The sequence below is a fragment of the Hyla sarda genome, chromosome 2 (assembly GCF_029499605.1).
Source record: "Hyla sarda isolate aHylSar1 chromosome 2, aHylSar1.hap1, whole genome shotgun sequence".
NCBI classification, from domain to species: domain Eukaryota; kingdom Metazoa; phylum Chordata; class Amphibia; order Anura; family Hylidae; genus Hyla; species Hyla sarda.
In genome coordinates this window covers 360,565,342-360,585,797 of record NC_079190.1, presented here as the reverse complement: position 1 = coordinate 360,585,797, position 20,456 = coordinate 360,565,342, and the positions used below count along the sequence as shown (strand labels likewise).

The window sequence follows — 20,456 nt, the reverse complement described above, 5'->3', positions numbered from 1 at the left end:
CAAGATTTTGTTGTACCCGGACAAAAAGGTTTCAACATTATTAGAACGAGTCCTGTTGTCTTGTTTGATTTCCTCTCCCTTGTGTTGTTTGAATCCTTTGTCGATTACAAAGCAACAAACAGGCTACACTTTTAAGAGTAGCAAATCCAATTCCTATTGCCTCTCCCATCTAATTCATTCCCCAGGCCAGCTCTCCGAAGAGCGTCCTTTTTATCTTGTTCACTCTCTACAGGTCACGGCTGATTACTTCATGGGTAAAGTGGATGTGATTCATAATTACATTTCTGACCTCTCCGCATCATCTCAGCTACTTCCAAATCCTCTTCAATCACCTTTGAGCTACAGCTTGAGATGCAGATGGGTCACAGGGCTGCTAATCCTATCCATTGTTCCTTGTTCTCTACAAGCTATTATTTATCCCCTCGGTCCACATGCCCATAATTTTCTTTAGTTCTAGAACTCTACAGACAGCTGTTAATTATATGGCGCCTCTACCAAAGGCACAATCCCACTCATTTGTCAAGTTTATCCTTTGTTACCTGGGCACCTTTGACTACATGGCTACCTGAGATGCACCATCCATGAAGATGTACTCTACTGTTTTAAGGCTTCTTTACACAGATCCAATGTGGTCAGGCTCAAATCTGCATAACATAGAAGTTAAAGGGGAATTCAGCTAATAACATTAATCCCCTATCCAGGGGATAGGGAATAAGTGTCTGACCATCCCCCCCCCCCCCTCAGCTCATTTATGTTTCAATGGGTGGGGTGGCTGATGTGTGGGAGGGAGGAAAATAGAATTATGGGATTTGTAGGCAAAGAAAACTCAAACAGGAAATACCAGTTCACAAAAAGCTAGCCAGAGTATTATGGTAATCTCACAACCATTTAGCCCCAAGACAAGCGCAGATCCTTCCTAAGCATGTCCATTACTGTCTGCCAGGTACATACTAAAATCACCTTATGCTGGATAACCCCTTTAATTCTCACTCAAAATGCAGGTATGGTAAGATATTGTGATTTTCTGCATGCAAATCTGCTGCAGAAAATCATCTGCAGTCTATCAAACAGATGTCTAAGTACAGTACCATTATGGGTATTCTGAATTTAGCGCATAATCATTATTTTTTGCATATTTGCATAATGATACGTTATACAACTTTACTTGTACTTTCTACATCAGTTCCTTATGTATTTTTTAGGCTCTTCATTAGGATCCTTCTGTTTCTATTCAAAATTGTTCATGTGATGGACACACAGGTGCACGGTTCGTATCTGTGTATCCATCGCATGACCAGGACAGATTGTCAAGATTATACATACATCGTGATAAATAATGAGAGCAGTGAAAGCATACTATGAATAATATAGAGATATGGCAGCTGGGAATTTTGGGTATTGTAATTTAGTGAAGACACCATCAAGGGAGAAAGGTACCTAACACAAGGCAGCAAACATACACAGCATATACAGTACGTACCGTCATACGTTCCGCTCTCGAGCAGCACACCGCTATCTTCTAAGGCTTTAAATTGATCCACAGTGATAAAATTATAATCCACACCAGGGACCTCTCCATCTCTTGGTGACCGAGTTGTGCCTTTAATGAAACAGAAGAAGAAGAAGAAAAGTTAGCATACGGATTAACAGTGCGCTGTCTGGATTATTCACAAGTTAAAATCTTTAAAAAAAAACTTCAGATAAAGAATTGTGTCCTCAGGGACTATGAAAATAAGGGGCCAAGATGAAAATCCAAATAAGAAAAAGCAAAAGTTCAAGAAATTCTCATTTGAGAGAGCTTTTTTCTGTAAAACTAGGGCAATGAATTATGTAGTAAGAGAGAATGCAATGAACAGACAAGTTTTGTGAAGTCTTGAAGGCATGGCAAAGTCTGAAGGGGAACAGAATTCATTTTCAATGATACTAAAGTAACAGTGTACCCGTGTTATTGAGTGGGCAGTGGAGTAAAGCCCTTAGCAGGAATGAGCTGCACATTAAAGGGGTACTCCGGTGAAAAACGTTTTTTTTTTTTTTAAATCAACTGGTGCCAGAAAGTTAAACAGATTTGTAAATTACTTCTATTAAAAAATCTTAATCCCTCCTGTACTTATTAGCTGCTGAATACTACAGCGGAAATTCTTTTAATTTTGAAACACAGAGCTGTCTGCTGACATCACGAGCACAGTGCTCTCTGCTGACATCTCTGTCCATTTTATGAACTGTCCAGAACAGCATATGTTTGCTATGGGGATTTCCTTTTACCCTGGACAGTTCCTAAAATGGACAGAGATGTCAGCAGAGAGCACTGTGCTCATGATGTCAGCAGACAGCTCTGTGTTTCAAACTGAAAATAATTTCCACTGTAGTATTCAGCAGCTAATAAGTACAGGAAGGATTAAGATTTTTTAATAGAAGTAATTTACAAATCTGTTTAACTTTCTGGCACCAGTTGATTTAAAAAAAAAAAAAAGGGTTTCACCGGAGTACCCCTTTAACTGCTTAGGCTGGGTTCATGTCTGCAATGGAGTCACTGTTGGGTGTTGTGCTTGCCATTTAAGAGATTTGTAAATTACTTCTATTAAAAAATCTTAATCCTTCCAATAGTTATTAGCTTCTGAAGTTTTCTGTCTAACTGCTCAATGATGATGTCACGTCCCGGGAGCTGTGCATGATGGGACAATATCCCCATAGGAACTGCACAGCTCCCGGGACGTGAGTCATCAGAGAGCAGTTAGACAGAAAACAACAACTCAACTTCAGAAGCTAATAACTATTGGAAGGATTAAGATTTTGTAATAGAAGTAATTTACAAATCTGTTTAACATTCCGGAGCCAGTTGATATATATAAAAAAAAGTTTTGGCCTGGAATACCCCTTTAATTACTAGACCTAAAGGACATGAACATATTACAACATGTGCAACCTCTAAACAGTGCAGAATGATATGTGCTTCTGAGCTGCACTTCCTACAATAACTATGGACAGAAAGTTGCAACCATAGCCAGCTATTTAGAGAGCTTTAGAATTAAAGGGCTCCAGAAAGTTAAACAGATTTGGAAATGACTTCTATTAAAAAATATTAATCCTTCCAATAATTATTAGCTGCTGAAGTTGAGTTGTTTTTTTCTGTTTGACAACAGTGCTCTCTGCTGACACATCTGCTTGTCTCAGGAACTGTCCAGAGTAGCAGCAAATCCCCATAGCAAACCTCTCCTGCTCTGGACAGTTCCTTTGACAGACAGAGGCGTCAGCAGAGAGCACTGCTGTCAGACAGAAAACAACAACTCAACTTCAACAGCTGATAAGTACTGGAAGGATTAACATTTTTTTAATAGAAGTAATTTACGAATCTGTTTAACTTTCTGAAGCCAGTTAATATGAAAAAAACAATTCTTCATGGAATACCCCTTTAACTTGGCTGTCATCTGATCACTTAAACAGCACACCCAAAAGGATCTATTCCCTTATAGCAAATGTTATTTCTATAGACACATGTACATTAGGAAGGAGCACTCCTAAATGAAAGATAGACTCTCCACTAGCATGTCTATTTAAAATGGGGATGCAAAGGAAAAGCTTCCAGGTTGTCAGTGCTCATCGTCTTGAGCTCCTCTGGCTTACAACACTTATCCAAATTTTAACCTAAAATAAATATCTGGTATAATAGGAAGTTGATTCACCAGTGGTATTCTATAAAAGGGTCAAATCAGGGGGGGTTAGGCATAACAACAACTAAGGCAAAACTGCTAATTTCTACTTGCGGAATTTCCAGTAGATGGCACGCATTCAAAGGATTTTCTCTGAGGTGGCTGTCCAGTCTACATGGGTAGTTTTTCACCACATTATAAATATGGAGTGGACTCAATTATCAGAAAGAGTTCTTGCAGCCAAATCTGGCAGGAGAATTTGAAAACCACCTGCTGCCATACCCCATTCCTTTCAATGAGCCATGTGGAGTCAGCTAGTGACTCAGCTCGGCCGACATTCCGATGGCTGTGATTTTCGACAAGGACTAAAATCTCGTGGTCTGCTTTGTACTTACATACTAACAAACGTACTTACTAGCTACACACTGCAAAACACCTCATGTTTGGCTCCCTTCAGTCCCCAGGTCTTCTCTCCTCTTTCCGCTCTACAGAAGTGAGCGACTTGTTGCAGGACCTGTCAGCTTAGCCAACCACTGGCTGAGCCGGCAAACAGCAGCGGCTAGTGATTGGCTGAGCCGGCATGTCCTGCAGCAAGACGCATGTTTCAGAAGCAGAAAGAAAAGAGGAGACCTTGGGACAAGACGGTGCATGCTTATTTTTATTTTTTTTCTATTTCACCCATCGCCGCAGCATATTAGATTTTAAAAAGTTTACAGTAGACTTGATCAAAGTCTGGAATAAACAAACCTCTGCCAGAATAGGTTCAAAAGGTACAAGCGAATGGGGTTTTCTATCCATCTGCCTTTATTGTATAACAAAAACTCCCCACAAACATGGCCTTAGCAGATCTCAACGCAGGGAAGTGCCTCTGTGTGGCAGTCTCTACACACGAAACGCGATAAATACAACAGCAGCAATTTACTAAAAGCAGCATGATATCTCCGTAAAATAAGATTATTAGAAAAACAACACAAGTTCCGTTGTGCTCCAGCCACATGCATCACTATTAAAAGGACTGTCTGTACAGACTACAACTAATAGTACTGTTCAAAGCGCACTTATTAAAAAAGGATAATGACTCGAGAGATGCCACCAAGAACAGGTTTAACCTCTTTAGCTGCCTGTTAAAAAGTTGTCTTTTTAGTTGCTGAAGTAATTACATGAAAGAGCTCAGCTAAATACTCCATCTACACCTGTTTAAATAAAATGTGCCCCCCATACACAATTACAAGTCCTTGCACTGCAATGCAGTCGGATAGAAAACACCCTCTCAGGGCTAGTATTCTGCTTTGGCCATAATAATCTGTGACAAATCTCCGGCACCGACCCTTCAGCACAAACTGTGTGGGGTTTAAGTGTAGAGTCCGTGATTAGACCCCCCTGGATTTACTGTGCAAAATAATGGCCACGCTTGTTTAACACAGGAATAAAAGGATTTTGTCTGTGTTTGAATGGGCTTCTAATAAGTCAAAACAGGCAGCAGATGTTTCGGTCACAGACTTTTTTCAGCTGAATATTGAATCCCCTCCTCCTTGGAAAGTAGTCTCCTTTGGTTGATTTTTGTAAAAACCATACTGCATAACGCGGCAGCTTAATAAAAGATTCTATTTTTTTTATTACTTCCTACTGAAAATATCAAAATACCGTATATACTCGTGAATAAGCCGACCCAAATATAAGCAGAGGCCCCTAATTTCACCCCAAAAACCCAGGAAAAGTTATTGACTCGACTATAAGCCTAGGGTGGGAAATGCATCACCCCACCCTGTCATCATCCAGAGGCCCGTAATTAACACCGTCATCATCACCCTGTCTTCATCCCCCCCCCCCCCCCCCGTCATCATCACCCCGTCATCACTTCCTCCCCTGTCAATCCCTTCATCATTGGTGTTCAACCTGTGGACCTCCAGATGTTGCAATGATCAGGGCATGCTGGGAGTTGTAGTTTTGAAACATCTGGAGGTCCCCAGGTTGAAGACCTGCAGCCTTCGTCATCATCCAGACCCCCTTTAGTTTTTTACTCCCTTCCCCTCGGTGGGAAGGAAGGGTGAGCTGTTCCGGGCCATCTATGTTGCAGGGACCATCCGGTGGGGAGGGCTGTTCGTTCTGGGCTGTCCATTTTCTCCGGGAGGCCCTCTTCTCCGTTCCGGGCCGGCCCCAGACTAGTGACGTTACCTTGACGACGACGCACAGGGACATTCATGTGCAGGCACATCTGCTGCGCACGGACGTCCCTGTGCGTCGTCGTTAAGGCAACGTCACTAGGCCGGGGCTGGCCTGGCAGAGAAGAGGGTCTCCCAGTGAAGATTGACAGCCCGGAACGACCAACCCTCCCCACCGGACAGTCCCTGCAGCATAGATGGCCCAAACCAGCTCACCCTTCCTTACCACCGAGGGGAGGTGAGTAGAAAACTATAAGGGGGGTCTGGATGATGACAAAGGCCGCAGTGGTCTTCAACCTGGGGACCTCCAGATGTTTCAAAACTCCCATCATGCTCGGACAGCCGATGACTTTCTGTTGTCTCTCCAGTGCCACTCTATTATTTGCAGAAAATGTAATGGTCAAGGGCAGAGGGGCTCACATATTGTGCGCTAAAAAACTCACATTTATATTTATAGTAAATTTAACAATCATGTAATTCAAAACAATCCATACATTCAAAGTTTATATATGTTTTAGCACTTTCTGTATCTTTTGTGTATGTTTACCTTTATGTTTGATTATTTGTCTTTATTTCCATTCCATTATCCTAAATTACTGCTACAATCTGTCAACTGAACAATGGCAGTGATAACTGCTTGTTACAATGCACAAAAACTCCTGCTCTTCATTGATCCACATTGATCTTGCATGTCTAAAAATATCATCCTCATCGGTATTTTCAGTGAGTAGCATTTACAATACATACCGTATACATACCTGACTAGCGTACGGCACTCCTGAGAGTTGCCACTAGGCAGCAATGTCACGCCATGCTGGCAAAACACATTGATAGTTCTGATGGAAATATCTATTACATACTACTGATCCTAAAGTAGTCCGTGTCTCAAGTCATTGGGTTACCAGTAAAAAGACCCATTTAAATGATTATAAACAAGATTATAAAGAAAATTCAATGATACACAAGCATATAACATGGAACTGTTCTATCATTGTGACTGACATATAGCTAATATTTTTCTTTGGACTATAACTTCACTATGCCAAGATGCCTCCATTAGTAACATGGTCAGAAGAAGCACCAGCACACTGTTTCTCAACCTTTTTTGCCTGAGTACCCCTTGATAGCTCATTCCCAAAAAATTGTACCCCCATATTAGAGAAATTTTGTAATGATGAAATTATAATTCATTTGCTTTACTTTAATCTATAACAGGCCCCCTTGTTCCTCTCCCTATCTCCCCATTCCCCCATTTTACAGGTGACGTCTTCTCTAACCGGAGTTGTTTACTTTTCTTTACTATCTGGCCTAGACTGCCATTAAGATTTCTCCCATACAAAACTTCTCCACAGAACCAGCTAAAAAAAAAAAAAAACATTTCAGGCTTCTTTCTGCAGTACAATACCCACCTATTTACAAACTCCCCATGTTTATTGTCACACACAGTAATAGTACCCGCTTTGCGTCCCCAAAAAGTTGTTAGGTCCCCTCTGTGCTGCCAAATATAGCTGTAGACCACCAAACTGCCCCCATATATAGTTGTAGGCCACGATACTGTCCCGTTTTGGTGCTCCGCTGCTCCTCTGGTCTGGGGACCTATTGCTATGGCTCATAGCAGTAGGTCCCCGTTCTGCAGGGGCAGTGGAGCAACAAAGCTGATGGTAATTACTGCCCACAGCAGCCCAGTGCCCACGCTTCCCCTTTGCTATTCTCCTGCCCTGCTCCTCAGTGCAGTAACCTCAGCCTACCACTTCTTTCAAAGTGGTCCAGACCAGTAACCAATGGCTGCCATTACTGATTTTTTTTTTCAAGAACCCCAGGAGAACTGCTAAGTACCCCAAGGGGAAGTACTTGTACCCCAGATTGAGAACCACTGCTCTATAGAAATTTTGAGCATCATTTATGTATTTTTAATAACAAAAACACACAAAGAGAAATTAGTAAACTATACAGCTTACAATCGTGTCTAGATACAAACATCATAATGTCAAGAAAAAGACAAACCAGAAGTTATGCTGAAAAATTAAACATGTCTGTATCAGTTAGAACTGCTGTCATTCAGGAAAATGATCCCTACAGGACACATAAATCTTGTTACTTCACTGCAGTCATGAAGGGAACGGCCATTTTTCACACTGGCTAAAAGTGAATATATTAACAGTGCAAGATTTATGCTGCCAGCATAAATAAGATGGAATCAGAAGGGATGGGAAGAAATGTTATAATTGATGAAATTTGCCTTGGGGATCAATACAGAGAGGCTGAGAATCTAAACCATAAAATAATCACATTACAAGTGGCTAAATCTGAAAAATATACTGATCCCTTCGTAAACTCTGTTCAGGCATACAAAGGCTGTAAGGACAGTAATAAATCCAGAAATCTACAATTTGGTTGTTGTCCTAATGGCTATTAGCTCTCGGAGCAAGAAGCTATGTGGTGGAGAATAATATGAGGGAAGATTTTTTTTTTATGAAAAAAGTTCCAGAATTGCACTGATACATTTAACTCCTACAACAACAGTTTATTAAACTATTAACAGAAAGGAGGATGGCTAAGGCTGCCTGCACTGACATCTCGGTTTTACACTACGGGTGCCGGTTCCGGCTGGAGGAGGGGCAAACCAGACGCTTCCGGACCAGCACTGAAGTCCATTCATTTTAATGAGCCTACCAGAGTCAAACGGTGACTCCGGTCTGCTCATTTTTGACCCGTATCCAGTTATGTGACCGGACCTAAAACCGTAATATACTACGGTTTTAGGTCTGGTCACAAAACTGGATGTGGGTCAAAAATGAGCCGACCGGAGTCACGGTTTGACTCCGGTCGGCTCATTAAAATGAATGGAGTTCAGCGCTGGCCCCGCTGGGGTAAGGGAGCGCCCGGCTTGTCCCTCCTCCAGCCGGAACCGGCACCCGTAGTGTATAACCGAGATGTGAATGCAGCCTTAGAGAACCCTTGGAAAGGTGTAGCACTGATTTTGGAAATAAGCTGCTGAGAATATGCTTCTGGTGTGCATGAATGTTTACACGGGGGGGGGGGAGGGGGGGGGATACCCGCGAGTTTCCATCTGTGGGTTTGAGTTTCCTATAGCAGATTTTCTGCAGTGGAATCTCCACAGCTGAAATTCTTCAGCAGATTACAATGACCTAAATGTGGTCTGCTTAAGATTTTCTGCTTGTGCTTTATTTAAAAAGGGGTACTCCAGTGGAAAACATTATTTTTTTTTTTATTCGAAACAACTGGTGCCAGAAAGTTTAACCGATTTGTAAATTACTTCTATTAAAAAAATCTTAATCCTTAAAGTACACTGCTCAAAAAAAATAAAGGGAACACTTAAAGGAGTACTCCGACGCAAACATTTTATGGGGGAAATGGAGCATGAAGCAAAGTTATATTACATTGTAATGTACTCACGTTATCCATATGGTCTTCTTCCCGGACTTCTCCTCGCTTTTCCATTCGACCGGAAGCTGGGCCCTTTGATGACGCTCGACCGCGTTTTCTTCATGACCCGGCGCCATCTTAGCCCGGTGACTCATAGCTCCCATGAGTCACTGTGGGCTGTGCTGCCTCCCAGCCCGGTGTCGGCTACTCCTCCCTAAGTAATTTATTCATTTATGTGCTGAGCTGAGCTGCCATAGGCTCAGCTCAGCAAACACCTATGGCAGCGCTGACCTCCAATCAGCGCTTACGTTCCACGCATGCATGAGGGAGAATAGGACCGGACATACTACCAGGGCATTGTGGGAGATGTAGTCATTTAGACTGAAAAACATGTGACCAAAACCCGGAAGTACCGGGAACTTCAGAGCGGCGTTGCAAGCGAACGGCTGGACCAAATCACGCGATTGGGGGCTCTATCAAAAGGTATAATCAGGGGCTACATTTAGGGATTAGTTTATTTTTTATTGTGAGCATCGGACTACTCCTTTAAACAACACAATGTAACTCCAAGTCAATCACAATTCTGTGAAATCACACTGTCCACTCAGGAAGCAACACTGATTGACAATCAATTTCACATGCTGTTGTGCAAATGGAACAGACAACAGGTGGACATTATAGGCAATTAGCAAGACACCCCAATAAAGGAGTGATTCTGAAGGCGGTGACCACAGACCACTTCTCAGTCCCTATGCTTCCTGGCTGATGCTTTGGTCACTTTTGAATGCTGGCTCTGCTTTCACTCAAGTGGTAGCATGAGACGGAGTGTACAACCCCCACAAGTGGCTCAGGTACTGCAGCTCATCCAGGATGGCACATCAATGCGAGCTGTGGCAAGAAGGTTTCCTGTGTCTATCAGCCGAGTGTCCAGAGCATGGAGGCGCTACCAGGAGACAGGCCAGTACATCAGGAGACGTGGAGGAGGCCGTAGGAGGGCAACAACCCAACAGCAGGACTGCTACCTCTACCTTTGTGCAAGGAGGAGCAGGAGGAGCACTGCCAGAGCCCTGCAAAATGACCTAAAGAAGGGCACAAATGCACATGTGTCCACTCAAACAGTCAGAAACAGACTCCATGAGGGTGGTAATAGGGCCTGACATCCAAAGGTGGGGGTTGTGCTTTCAGCCCAACACCGTGCAGGACGTTTGGCTTTTGCCAGAGAACACAAAGATTGGCAAATTGGCCACTGGTGCCCTGTGCTCTTCACAGATGAAAGCAGGTTCACGCTGAGCACATGTGACAGATGTGAAAGAGTCTGGAGATGCCGTGGAGAACGTTCTGCTGCCTGCAACATCCTCCAGCTTGACCAGTTAAAGGTGGGTCAGTAATGGTGTGAGGTGGCATTTCTTTGGGGGCCGCACAGCCCTCCATGTGCTTGCCAGAGGCAGCCTGATTGCCATTAGGTACCGAGATGAGATCCTCAGACCCCTTTGTGAGACCATATGCTGGTGCGGTTGGCCTGGGTTCCTCCTAATGCAAGACAATGCTAGACCTCATGTGGCTAGAGTGTGTCAGCAGTTCCTCCAAGAGGAAGATATTGATGCTATGGACTGGCCTGCCTGTTCCCCAGACCTGAATCCGATTGAGCACATCTGGGACATCTCGCTCCATCCACCAACGCCACATTGCACCACAGACTGTCCAGGAGTTGGCGGATGCTTTAATCCAGGTCTGGAGGACATCCCTCAGGAGACCATCCGCCACCTCATGAGGAGCATGCCCAGGGATTGTAGGGACGTCATACGGGCACGTGGAGACCACACACTACTGAGCCTCATTTTGACTTGTTTTAAGGACATTACATCAAAGTTGGATCAGCCTGTAGTGTGGTTTTCCACTTTGATTTTGAGTGTGACTCCATATCCAGACCTTCATGGGTTGATAAATTTGATTTCCATTGATAATTTTTGTGTGATTTTGTTGTCAGCACATTAAACTATGCAAAGACTAAAGTATTTCATACGATTAGTTCAGTCATTCAGATCTAGGATGTGTTATCTTAGTGTTCTTTATTTTTTTTGAACAGTGTACTTATCAGCTGCTGAATACTACATAGGAAGTGGAGTTGTTCTTTTCTGTCTGACCACAGTGCACTCTGTTGACACCTCTGTTCATGTCAGGAACTGTCCGGAGCCATGGGGATCTGCTCCTACACTGGACAGTTCCTGACACAGACAGAGGTTTCAGCAGAGAGCAATGGGGTCAGACTGAAAAGAACAATTTAACTTCTTCTGTAGCATACAGCAGCTGATAAGTCCTGGAAGGATTAAGATTTTTAACAGAAGTAATTTACAAATCTGTATAACTTTCTGGAGACAGTTTGATATGAAAAAAATTGTTTTCCACTGGAGTACCCCTTAATAACTAGGTAAGAGTAATCTGCATGGGAGGCTGTGAGGAACATGCACCTGATAAGAGTTTAAAAGGGTTTAAATCAACTGGTGCCAGAAAGTTAAACAGATTTGTAAACTATTTCTATTAAAAAAAATGTAATCCTTCATCCTTCCAGTACTTATTAGCTGCTGTATGCTACAGAGGAAATTCTTTTCTGCTCTGGACAGTTCCTGACAGACAGAGGTGTCAGCATAGAGCACTGTGGACAGACAGAAAATAAATCCATAAAAGAAAATAATTTCCTCTGTAGTATACAGCAGCTAATAAGTATTGGAAGGATTAAGCTTTTTTAATAGAAGTAATTTACAAATCTTTATTTTTTTTTGGCACCAGTTGATAAAAAATAAAATACAAATTCCACCGGAATTAGGAGGTTTGCAACCTCAAAAGGGGACATTGTGACATGTGTGAGTAACATTGTTGTCTAGTTTGTTGGGTGGCTAGGAGTAATCCACCTGTAGGAAGTGAAGGCTGTATTTGTTGTTACTGAACAAGAAAGACAGAAGTCCTGTTTTAAACTTCTCTTGTGTCCCTGTCTGAGTGCTCTTTTCCTGCTAATTGACTGGTTCTACAGAGCTAATTTCCCTTAAAGGGGTATTCCAGGCCAAAACTTTTTTTTTCATATATCAACTGGCTCTGGAAAGTTAAACAGATTTGTTAATTATTTCTATTAAAAAAATCTTAAATCCTTCCAATAGTTATTAGCTTCTGAAGTTGAGTGGTTGTTTTCTGTCTAACTGCTCTCTGATGACTCACGTCCCGGGAGCTGTGCAGTTCCTATGGGGATATTCTCCCATCATGCACAGCTCCCGGGACGTGACATCATCATTGAGCAGTTAGACAGAAAACTTCAGAAGCTAATAACTATTGGAAGGATTAAGATTTTTTTATAGAAGTCATTTACAAATCTGTTTAACTTTCCGTAGCCAGTTGATATATATAAAAAAAGGTTTTGCCTGGAATACCCCTTTAAAACATACATTATTTTTAGATAGCAAAAAAAATTTTTATGGAAGAAAAAAAATCATATCGGATATGTCTAGTAAGTTGTGCCTAATATATAATGCCGGCAATGCTTTCTTTTTTACCAGATCTATAAATCTTCCTATGTCTATATTCATTGAAGAGCACAGTTTTGCAATTATTATTCAGTGCTTGGCATCAATATTCCTGTAATTTTGTCATTTTATAGTTATACTGCTTACGCTATTACGTGTCCTACTGATATGTGAACAGTCACTCCATCCAGAGCAGTAACATACTACCTGTATAACCGTTTGTAAGGCAAATGAAGGTATAGGACCCCCTTATTTAGCCCATTATCCACAAGAGTTGATCCAGAGGAAGGCAGAACTTCCCTCCCTTCCCCAAAAGAGGAAGAAGCCAGTGGCATCAGCACCCACAGCACATGAATGGGGCTGTTATGGGTTGGTATACCGCATTATCGATTTACCAAATGGTGGGGGCAATGGGACCATTAGCTTGGATAATAATCTAGAAAGTATGATAGTCTAGCACTTGTTACCAGCAATGAGCAGCAATATAAAGTGTATTCCCGAGGCTTTTACAATTCCTTAAGGGAACCACTACTAAAGGATAGCAAGGCTATCTTGTACCAATATCAAAAGGACAGAATCCACCAGCAAAAGACTCTTTTCTGATAATAAATATGACAACTCTGATATTTGGTAGTCACAATTTTTCATTTCTGCAAGGACTTCTGAAGAGTTAAACTTCTACTACTGCTTTGACCTGCTAAGTGATCACACAACGATAGGTGATGGTAGATTTCCGTCTGCCTCGCTCTACTACCTGCAATACCACAGACAAATAAAAGGCCCAAGCCTGCTGGACTATGATCATCTGCACCTAGTATCTACCCTGCAATCTCTAACCTTATTCTAATATAATAAACTTTTTATTTTTTTTGTTTAATTCCCCTAAATGAAACCTGTTTAATGTCAGTCTCTTTGACCTTGCTGGAAACTCTTTCAGGTCATTGCGCACTTATGGCAGTGGCTGAATTTTATGAGCTACACTGTGTGATCCACATAAAGAGAAGCAAAGCCATTACACTAATGGAAATGAGTCGTTCAAAAACATCCTGAAATGTGTCACTGTTTGAAGAATCTGATCATGTACTAACTCTATGTGAGAAAATCAGCTTAAGCACTGTTGAAAGGGAACATTAGAGGTAATCAGGAAATGTCATTCACACTTGTACTGATTTCCAGATTATGTTATGAAGTACGGGCTTCATACCAGTTCTTTTAGTTCAGATATAATTTAAAGGCACAAAGCAGCATGTATGTATGTGCAATAATAAGGCTCAGAAATTGCATTTAAATGACGAGAGCGAAGGTGTGCTCATAAACCTAACAGCTACAGTCAGTTCAAGGGTTAAAAGAAAAATACTGTAATTTTGAAGGTCCTTGTTTCTGGCTGAATTATTAATTAATCAGTAATGCAAATGTCTGCTTTTCATGTGGGGTTGATGCTATAATGAGCGGCGCGCATAGGACTGATTGCCGCGCACACGCTTCCCGCTAATAAGGGTTCTTTTATTATCAAAGAAGAGAAACAAGTCTGTGACAGGGCCATGATGAAACGGAGTCTGTCCCTGAGCTACAGAAAGAAAAGCGAAACCTAAATTAGTGTTTAAAAGAGTTGTCCTACCAGTAAATATTATACTCATTATACTGATTTAAAAAAAAAAACATTAAACAAGCTTTGCCACTCAATGCATGAAAAATTAGAACAAAGTATGGTGCCACCTAGTGTTTAAAGGAGTTATACGGTATCAAAAAAACGTATCATTAGCATCTCTATAGGAGAGTCAGGGATACAGCGTTTGAGTATCTCAGACTTTCCCATAGAAAAACATGGAGGGGGCGCGTCGGCCATAGCTTCGTGCCGTGGTCGATACACTCCATTAATGCAGAGAGCTGGGGCACAGGGGCAGAAGATTGCGGGAGGCCTAGTGGACTGACCCATCCTAAAACAACCCCATTCCAATCAGACACTTATCCGCTATCCTGCAGATAGGGGATACGTTTTTTTGATACTGGACTCTCTCTTTAAAGTGTACAATAATGTGCATGTCCACCCAGTGGCGTTGTGACCGGGGTGCGGCCCGCACCAGGTGACACCATCCTGATGGGGTGACACCAGGTACGCTGCCGATCCTCAGTTGCGCTGCCTGTCTCCGTACTAGCAGCACCCCCCTGGCCCCCACTTGCGCTGTCTCTGTAATAGCATCACCTGCCCCCCCCCCCCCCCCGGTCCTCACTTGTTGCGCCTCCGTACTAGCACCCCCACCCTCCCCCCATCACCTGCACAGTGACGTCTTCTGTTGCGCCGGTCCGACGTCCCTCCGCAGGGCTGGCGCAGGAGGCCGTGACGTCACTCGCTGAGCGCCCGGAGAGTAGGAGCGCTGCGCTGGATGGGTAAGTGAGTGAGTGTGTGTCTGTCTCACTCACTCTGTGTGTCTCTGTCTGTGTGTGACTGTGTGTGTGTGTGTCTGTGAGTGTGTGTCTCTCTGTGTGTGTTTGTCGCTATCTCTGTCTGTGTGTGACTCTGCGTGTGTGTGTCTCTCTGTGAGTGTGTGTCTCTCTGACTGTGTGTGTGCATGTCTCTCTCTCTCTATCTGTGTGTGTCTCTGTGTTGTGTGTGTGTGTGGGTTTTTTTTGTGTGGGGGGAGGGGGGGTTTGTTTGAACCAGCGATCTAATGTGGGGAGACTTTGACCTATTGTGGGGAACAGGCAAGGGAACCTGCGGCCTAATGGAGGGGAAACTACTACTAAATGAGGGGAATCTATGCTACCTAATGTTGGAAAACTGCTACCTAATGTGCGAAGGCTGCTACATAATGTGGGAAAACTGCTACCTAATGTGGGGAATCTGTGCTACCTAATGTGGGGAAACTGCTACCTAATGTGTGGAATCTATGCTACCTAATGTGTGGAATCTGTGCTACCTAATGTGTGGAATCTGTGCTACCTAATGTGGGGAAACTGCTACGTAATGTGTGGAATTTGTGCTACCTAATGTGTGGAATCTGTGCTACCTAATGTGTGGAATCTGTGCTACCTAATGTGGGGAATCTATGCTACCTAATGTGTGGAATCTATGCTACCTAATGTGTGGAATCTGTGCTACCTAATGTGGGGAATATGTGCTACCTAATGTGGGGAATATGTGCTACCTAATGTGGGGAAATTACTACCTAATGTGGGGTAACTGGTACCAAATGTGGGGAATCTATGCTACCTAATGTGGGGAAACTGCTACCTACCTAATGTGGGGGAACAGCTACCTACCTTAAGTGGGGGAACTGCGGCCTACCTGATGCTCCCCCCCTGGCAGTAGCACCCTCATCATCCACCAGCAAACCCCCCAGCAGCAGCACCTCCATCAGCAGATCCTGATGGTGGATGATGGGGGTGCTCCTGCCAGGAGGACGATCCTGCCGATGGATGATGGGGGTGATACTGCCAGGGGGGATGGCCAGTAGCACCCTCATCATCCTCCAGCAACACCTCCCCAGTACTAGCACCCCCATCATCCACTAGCAACACCGCCAGATTTATATTCAGAGGGTACAGTATGTGGCAGATTTATATTCAGAGGGTACAGTGTGTGGCAGTATATTTAGAGGGTACAGTATGTGGCAGATTTATATTCAGAGGGTACAGTATGTGGCAGATTTATATTCAGAGGGTACAGTGTGTGGCGGTATATTCAGAGGGTACAGTGTGTGGCAGATTTATATTCAGAGGGTACAGTATGTGGCAGATTTATATTCAGAGGGTACAGTGTGTGGCAGTATATTCAGAGGGTTCAGTGTGTGGCAGTATATTCAGAGGGTACCGTATGTGGCAGATTTATATTCAGAGTGTACAGTATGTGTTGGTATTATATTCAGAATGTACAGTGTGCGGCGGTATTATATTCAGAGGGTACAGTATGTTGCAGATTTATATTCAGAGTGTACAGTATGTGTTGGTATTATATTCAGAATGTACAGAGTGTGGTAGTATTATATTCAGTGGGTATGGTGTATGGAAGGTTTATAATCAAAGAGTATAGTGTATAGTAGTATTATATTTAGAGGATGCAGGTTTATAATAATACTTGTTTTCATATAGAGGATGAGAATGCGCCGACATAGTGAGGAGACGTCTGGGCGTCACATTCTGCAGAGAGAAGTTTTAGCTGGACCAGGCGGTATGTACCATCTGAATTAGATAAGGGAAGACTATAGAGAAGATGTCACCTGTAGTCACTGATATCATTGTGTATTGTCCTCACTATAGAGAAGACGTCACATGTAGTCACTGATATCATTGTGTATTCTCCTCACTATAGAGAAGACGTCACCTGTAGTCACTGATATCATTGTACATTCTCCTCTCTATGTCCTATCAGAGCTGTAGTCGCTTGTCAGTTCTACAGTTATGATAAGTGAAACTACAACTCCCAGCATAACCTCACCACGGCATAAAGGGGTACTCTACTGGGAAAATTGTTTTTAATCAACTGGTGCTACAAAGTTAAACAGATTTATAAATTACTTCTACTTAAAAATCTTAATCCTTCCAGTACTTATTAGCTGCTGTATAAGTGATTCACAGGAAGTTCTTTTCTTTTTTAATTTATTTTCTGTCTGACCACAGTGCTCTGTACTGACACCTCTGTCCATGTCAAGAGCTGTCCATAGTAGGAGCAAATCCCCATTGCAAACCTCTCCTGCTCTGGACAGTTCCTAACATGGACAGACAGAGCACTGTGGACAGACTGGAAAGAACTACACAACTTCCTGTGGAGAATACAACAGCTTATAAGTACTGTAAGGATTAAGATTTTAAATAGAAGTAATTTAAAAATCTGTTTAACTTTCTGGCACCAGTTGATATAAAAGAAAATGTTTTCCAGTGGAGTACCTCTTTAAGTAATTCTGGGAGCTGTATATTTAAATGGTGAAAACTTCTTTAACACTTTCCCATTCTGTGGCAACTGGTATATCTGATTATTATACTGGAATTTCTCACAATGCGCTACAACAGTGGTGTCTGTCACAACAGGCTAAAAACTTACTGGGGGGGGGGGAAGGTATGGGGTGACACCATTTTCTACCGCACCGGGTGACACCAACCCTAGCAACGCCACTGTGTCCACCTACTGAAATAAATGCTGGTGGACACATATGCGCAATCACTGCCACACCCCCATTCCTATTGTACGCATAAATCTTCTGATTACTGAACATTTATTTATTTCATCCTACCCAGGACCAGTGCCTACTAAGTGGCAGAGCAAAAATGCTATGTATTGTAATGTAGAAATTCCTTGGGGGGGGGGGGGGGGGGGGTCACAACCCTATTTTACGGGAGTCTAAGGATTTCCCCAATACAGGTATTTTCGGGCCATTCCATTTCTGTTCTACTGATTTCCTGTTAATGCTCAGCATAAACACCATCATGGGCCCAGATTTATCAAACTGTGAGAGAGAAAAAGTTGAGTGATTTTCCCATAACAACCAATCACAGCTCATCTAACGAGCTCTGGTAAAGTGAAAGCTGAGCTGTGATTGGTTGTTCTGGGAAAATCTCTCAACTTATTCTCTCACACAGTTTGAGAAATCTGGGCCCATGATGGTGTTTTTGCTGAGCATTAACAGGAAATCAGTAGAACAGAAACGGAATGGCCCAGCTGGTTTGCTGTCCATGTTTGAAATTTTGGAACACATTTCAAAGTGATCAACAGAAGGACGGTGGAAAATGGATATAACTGACAAGGAAAGATCAATATAACATGGTAATGTAGGGCCTGGGGTTACATACTGCCTTTCGGCATTAAGACTACTGTGAGAATTAAGTGTGACTGATCAAATTGCCAACAGTATTCCTACACGAATTCTCTTTCTCCACATTCTTCTGATAGACTCTCACTTCATTGAGTACAAGGCACATTGGGAAAAGACTCCTTTCAAATGGCAGATGGGCAAGGGAGTGCAGACTATTTTCACAGATTTACTATGGAATAAACAGCAGTTAGCAAGATAAACAGCTTGATATGGATAATATGACATGCAAAAGACATGATGCCTTCCAAATGTCCAGCAAATCTGCTTGAAACGGGTGCCCAGACTTCTCAAGGTAGGAGAACATCTATTGCCAAGAGTTTGCACAACAAACCATTGATAAAAGACAAAAAGATGATCGGGAACATAAGCTATTCTTACACAAGGGTAAATGGCTCCGTAGGTTTGTAGCTCTTTGGGATAATCTAGAATTCTAGAATGACCCAGAATTCGTGTTGGAAGACTGTGTTACCACTCAGAATATACATTATCTGTTCATAGTTTGGGGAGCTGGTTGGTACTTACAAGGTATTGTTCTTAAATAGAGGTTATCTCTTATCACTTGCTGTAGCTTATGGTCTATGGATCCCTTCTGGAACTGCAGGCTCAGATAGTGCCGGAGGTCTTTATTAATAACTTTACCTGTAATGATAAAAGAAGGACAGTATTAGAATACTGTAGATAGTTCTTCCCATTTCACGTAATCTATGTTCCAGAAATTAACAATTAAATAAAAAAATTATCCTGATAGGAGCCAGATAATAAAAACACATTCTTTTTTTTTTTTTTCTTTTAATCTAAATCGGTTTTTATTTTTTGGTTTCCATTTATTTTTTTGTGCATTACTATGGGGGCTGCCATCATGCAGTGATATTCCGTACAGCAGAACCCAAGGACATAGACAGCAATAGACAAGACCTGCCCTATTCAGATGAGGGGGGGGGGGGGATGTTTTGTTTTGTTTTTTTGCACATTTAAAAATTCTTAAAGGCACTGAACTTCTCTTAAATGAGCCATCTCGTAGACTAGAGAATGCATTTCCAAGAGACATGTCTATTCTTTCTGCAGAAACTGAAATCAGGACTTTTACCATGTGCACAAAGCAACAGAATCCAATTGAAATCAATGGGACTCTGCTGAAGCAGAATATTTCTCCGGAATTCTGCTGTGTGAGCATACCCTTTAAGGGTGCGTTCACACGCTAGTAACTAGCAGCGTATTTTCCGCTGCGGGAAATCCGCTGCGAGTTACGCTACCATTCATTTGAATGGGTCCGCGGACAGCCCGCAAATCTGACACTATTGCGGACTGTCTGTGAACTCATTTAAATCAATGGTAGCGTAACTCGCAGCGGATTTCCCGCAGCGGAAAATACGCCGCTAGTTACTAGCGTGTGAACGTACCCTAAGAGGGATTTATTGAAGTAATGCTATGCACTCACCCACTGCAGCATAGTTCCCTGGAGGCCATGTGGCTTATGACATATTGTCTCTGGCTGCATGCAATGCTGGCAAAGCTCAGAGACAACAATATAATAAAAAGACATGAACTACACTTTTGGGTATGGGTTTAGTATATAAAAATGGGACAAAGCGACAAACACAGGTAACAGAAGCATATTACACAGTAATTTCACTTAGCATCATAGGCTCAAAGGCTCAATAAAAAAAAAAATCCTAGAATACCACTTTAGTTTAACCTAATGAAGAGTAAATAAAACATATTTCTTCATTTATATAAAGTAAAAGATAGTAAGGATAAAAGTGAGACAGTCCTCTCTTATTATCACCAAAAGGAGGAAAAACTGATTTTCTTTTTCAAAACATCATCGCAAATCCAGTTAAAATTCCAGATGCTCACTAGATATACACGAAGCAGTAGTACTGCAGATTACTCACTGACCATTTCATAAAGCTAATATAGTCAGTTTTATGTTTCCTTTAT

At 42.3% G+C, this 20,456-nt stretch overlaps 1 protein-coding gene across 6 annotated transcripts in view; it reads right to left on the bottom strand.

Annotated features, from left to right (window-relative positions):
• MAGI3 (membrane associated guanylate kinase, WW and PDZ domain containing 3) overlaps positions 1-20,456 on the bottom strand; it is a 335,762-nt gene that overhangs the window by 135,236 nt on the left and 180,070 nt on the right. For all 6 annotated transcript variants that reach the window (XM_056558317.1, XM_056558316.1, XM_056558315.1 and 3 more), the window contains 2 exons: positions 19,038-19,154; positions 1,481-1,600 (listed from right to left, as the gene is read on the bottom strand). In XM_056558317.1, the coding sequence (XP_056414292.1) occupies positions 1,481-1,600; positions 19,038-19,154 (237 nt within the window). The remainder of the gene's footprint in view (positions 1-1,480; positions 1,601-19,037; positions 19,155-20,456) is intronic.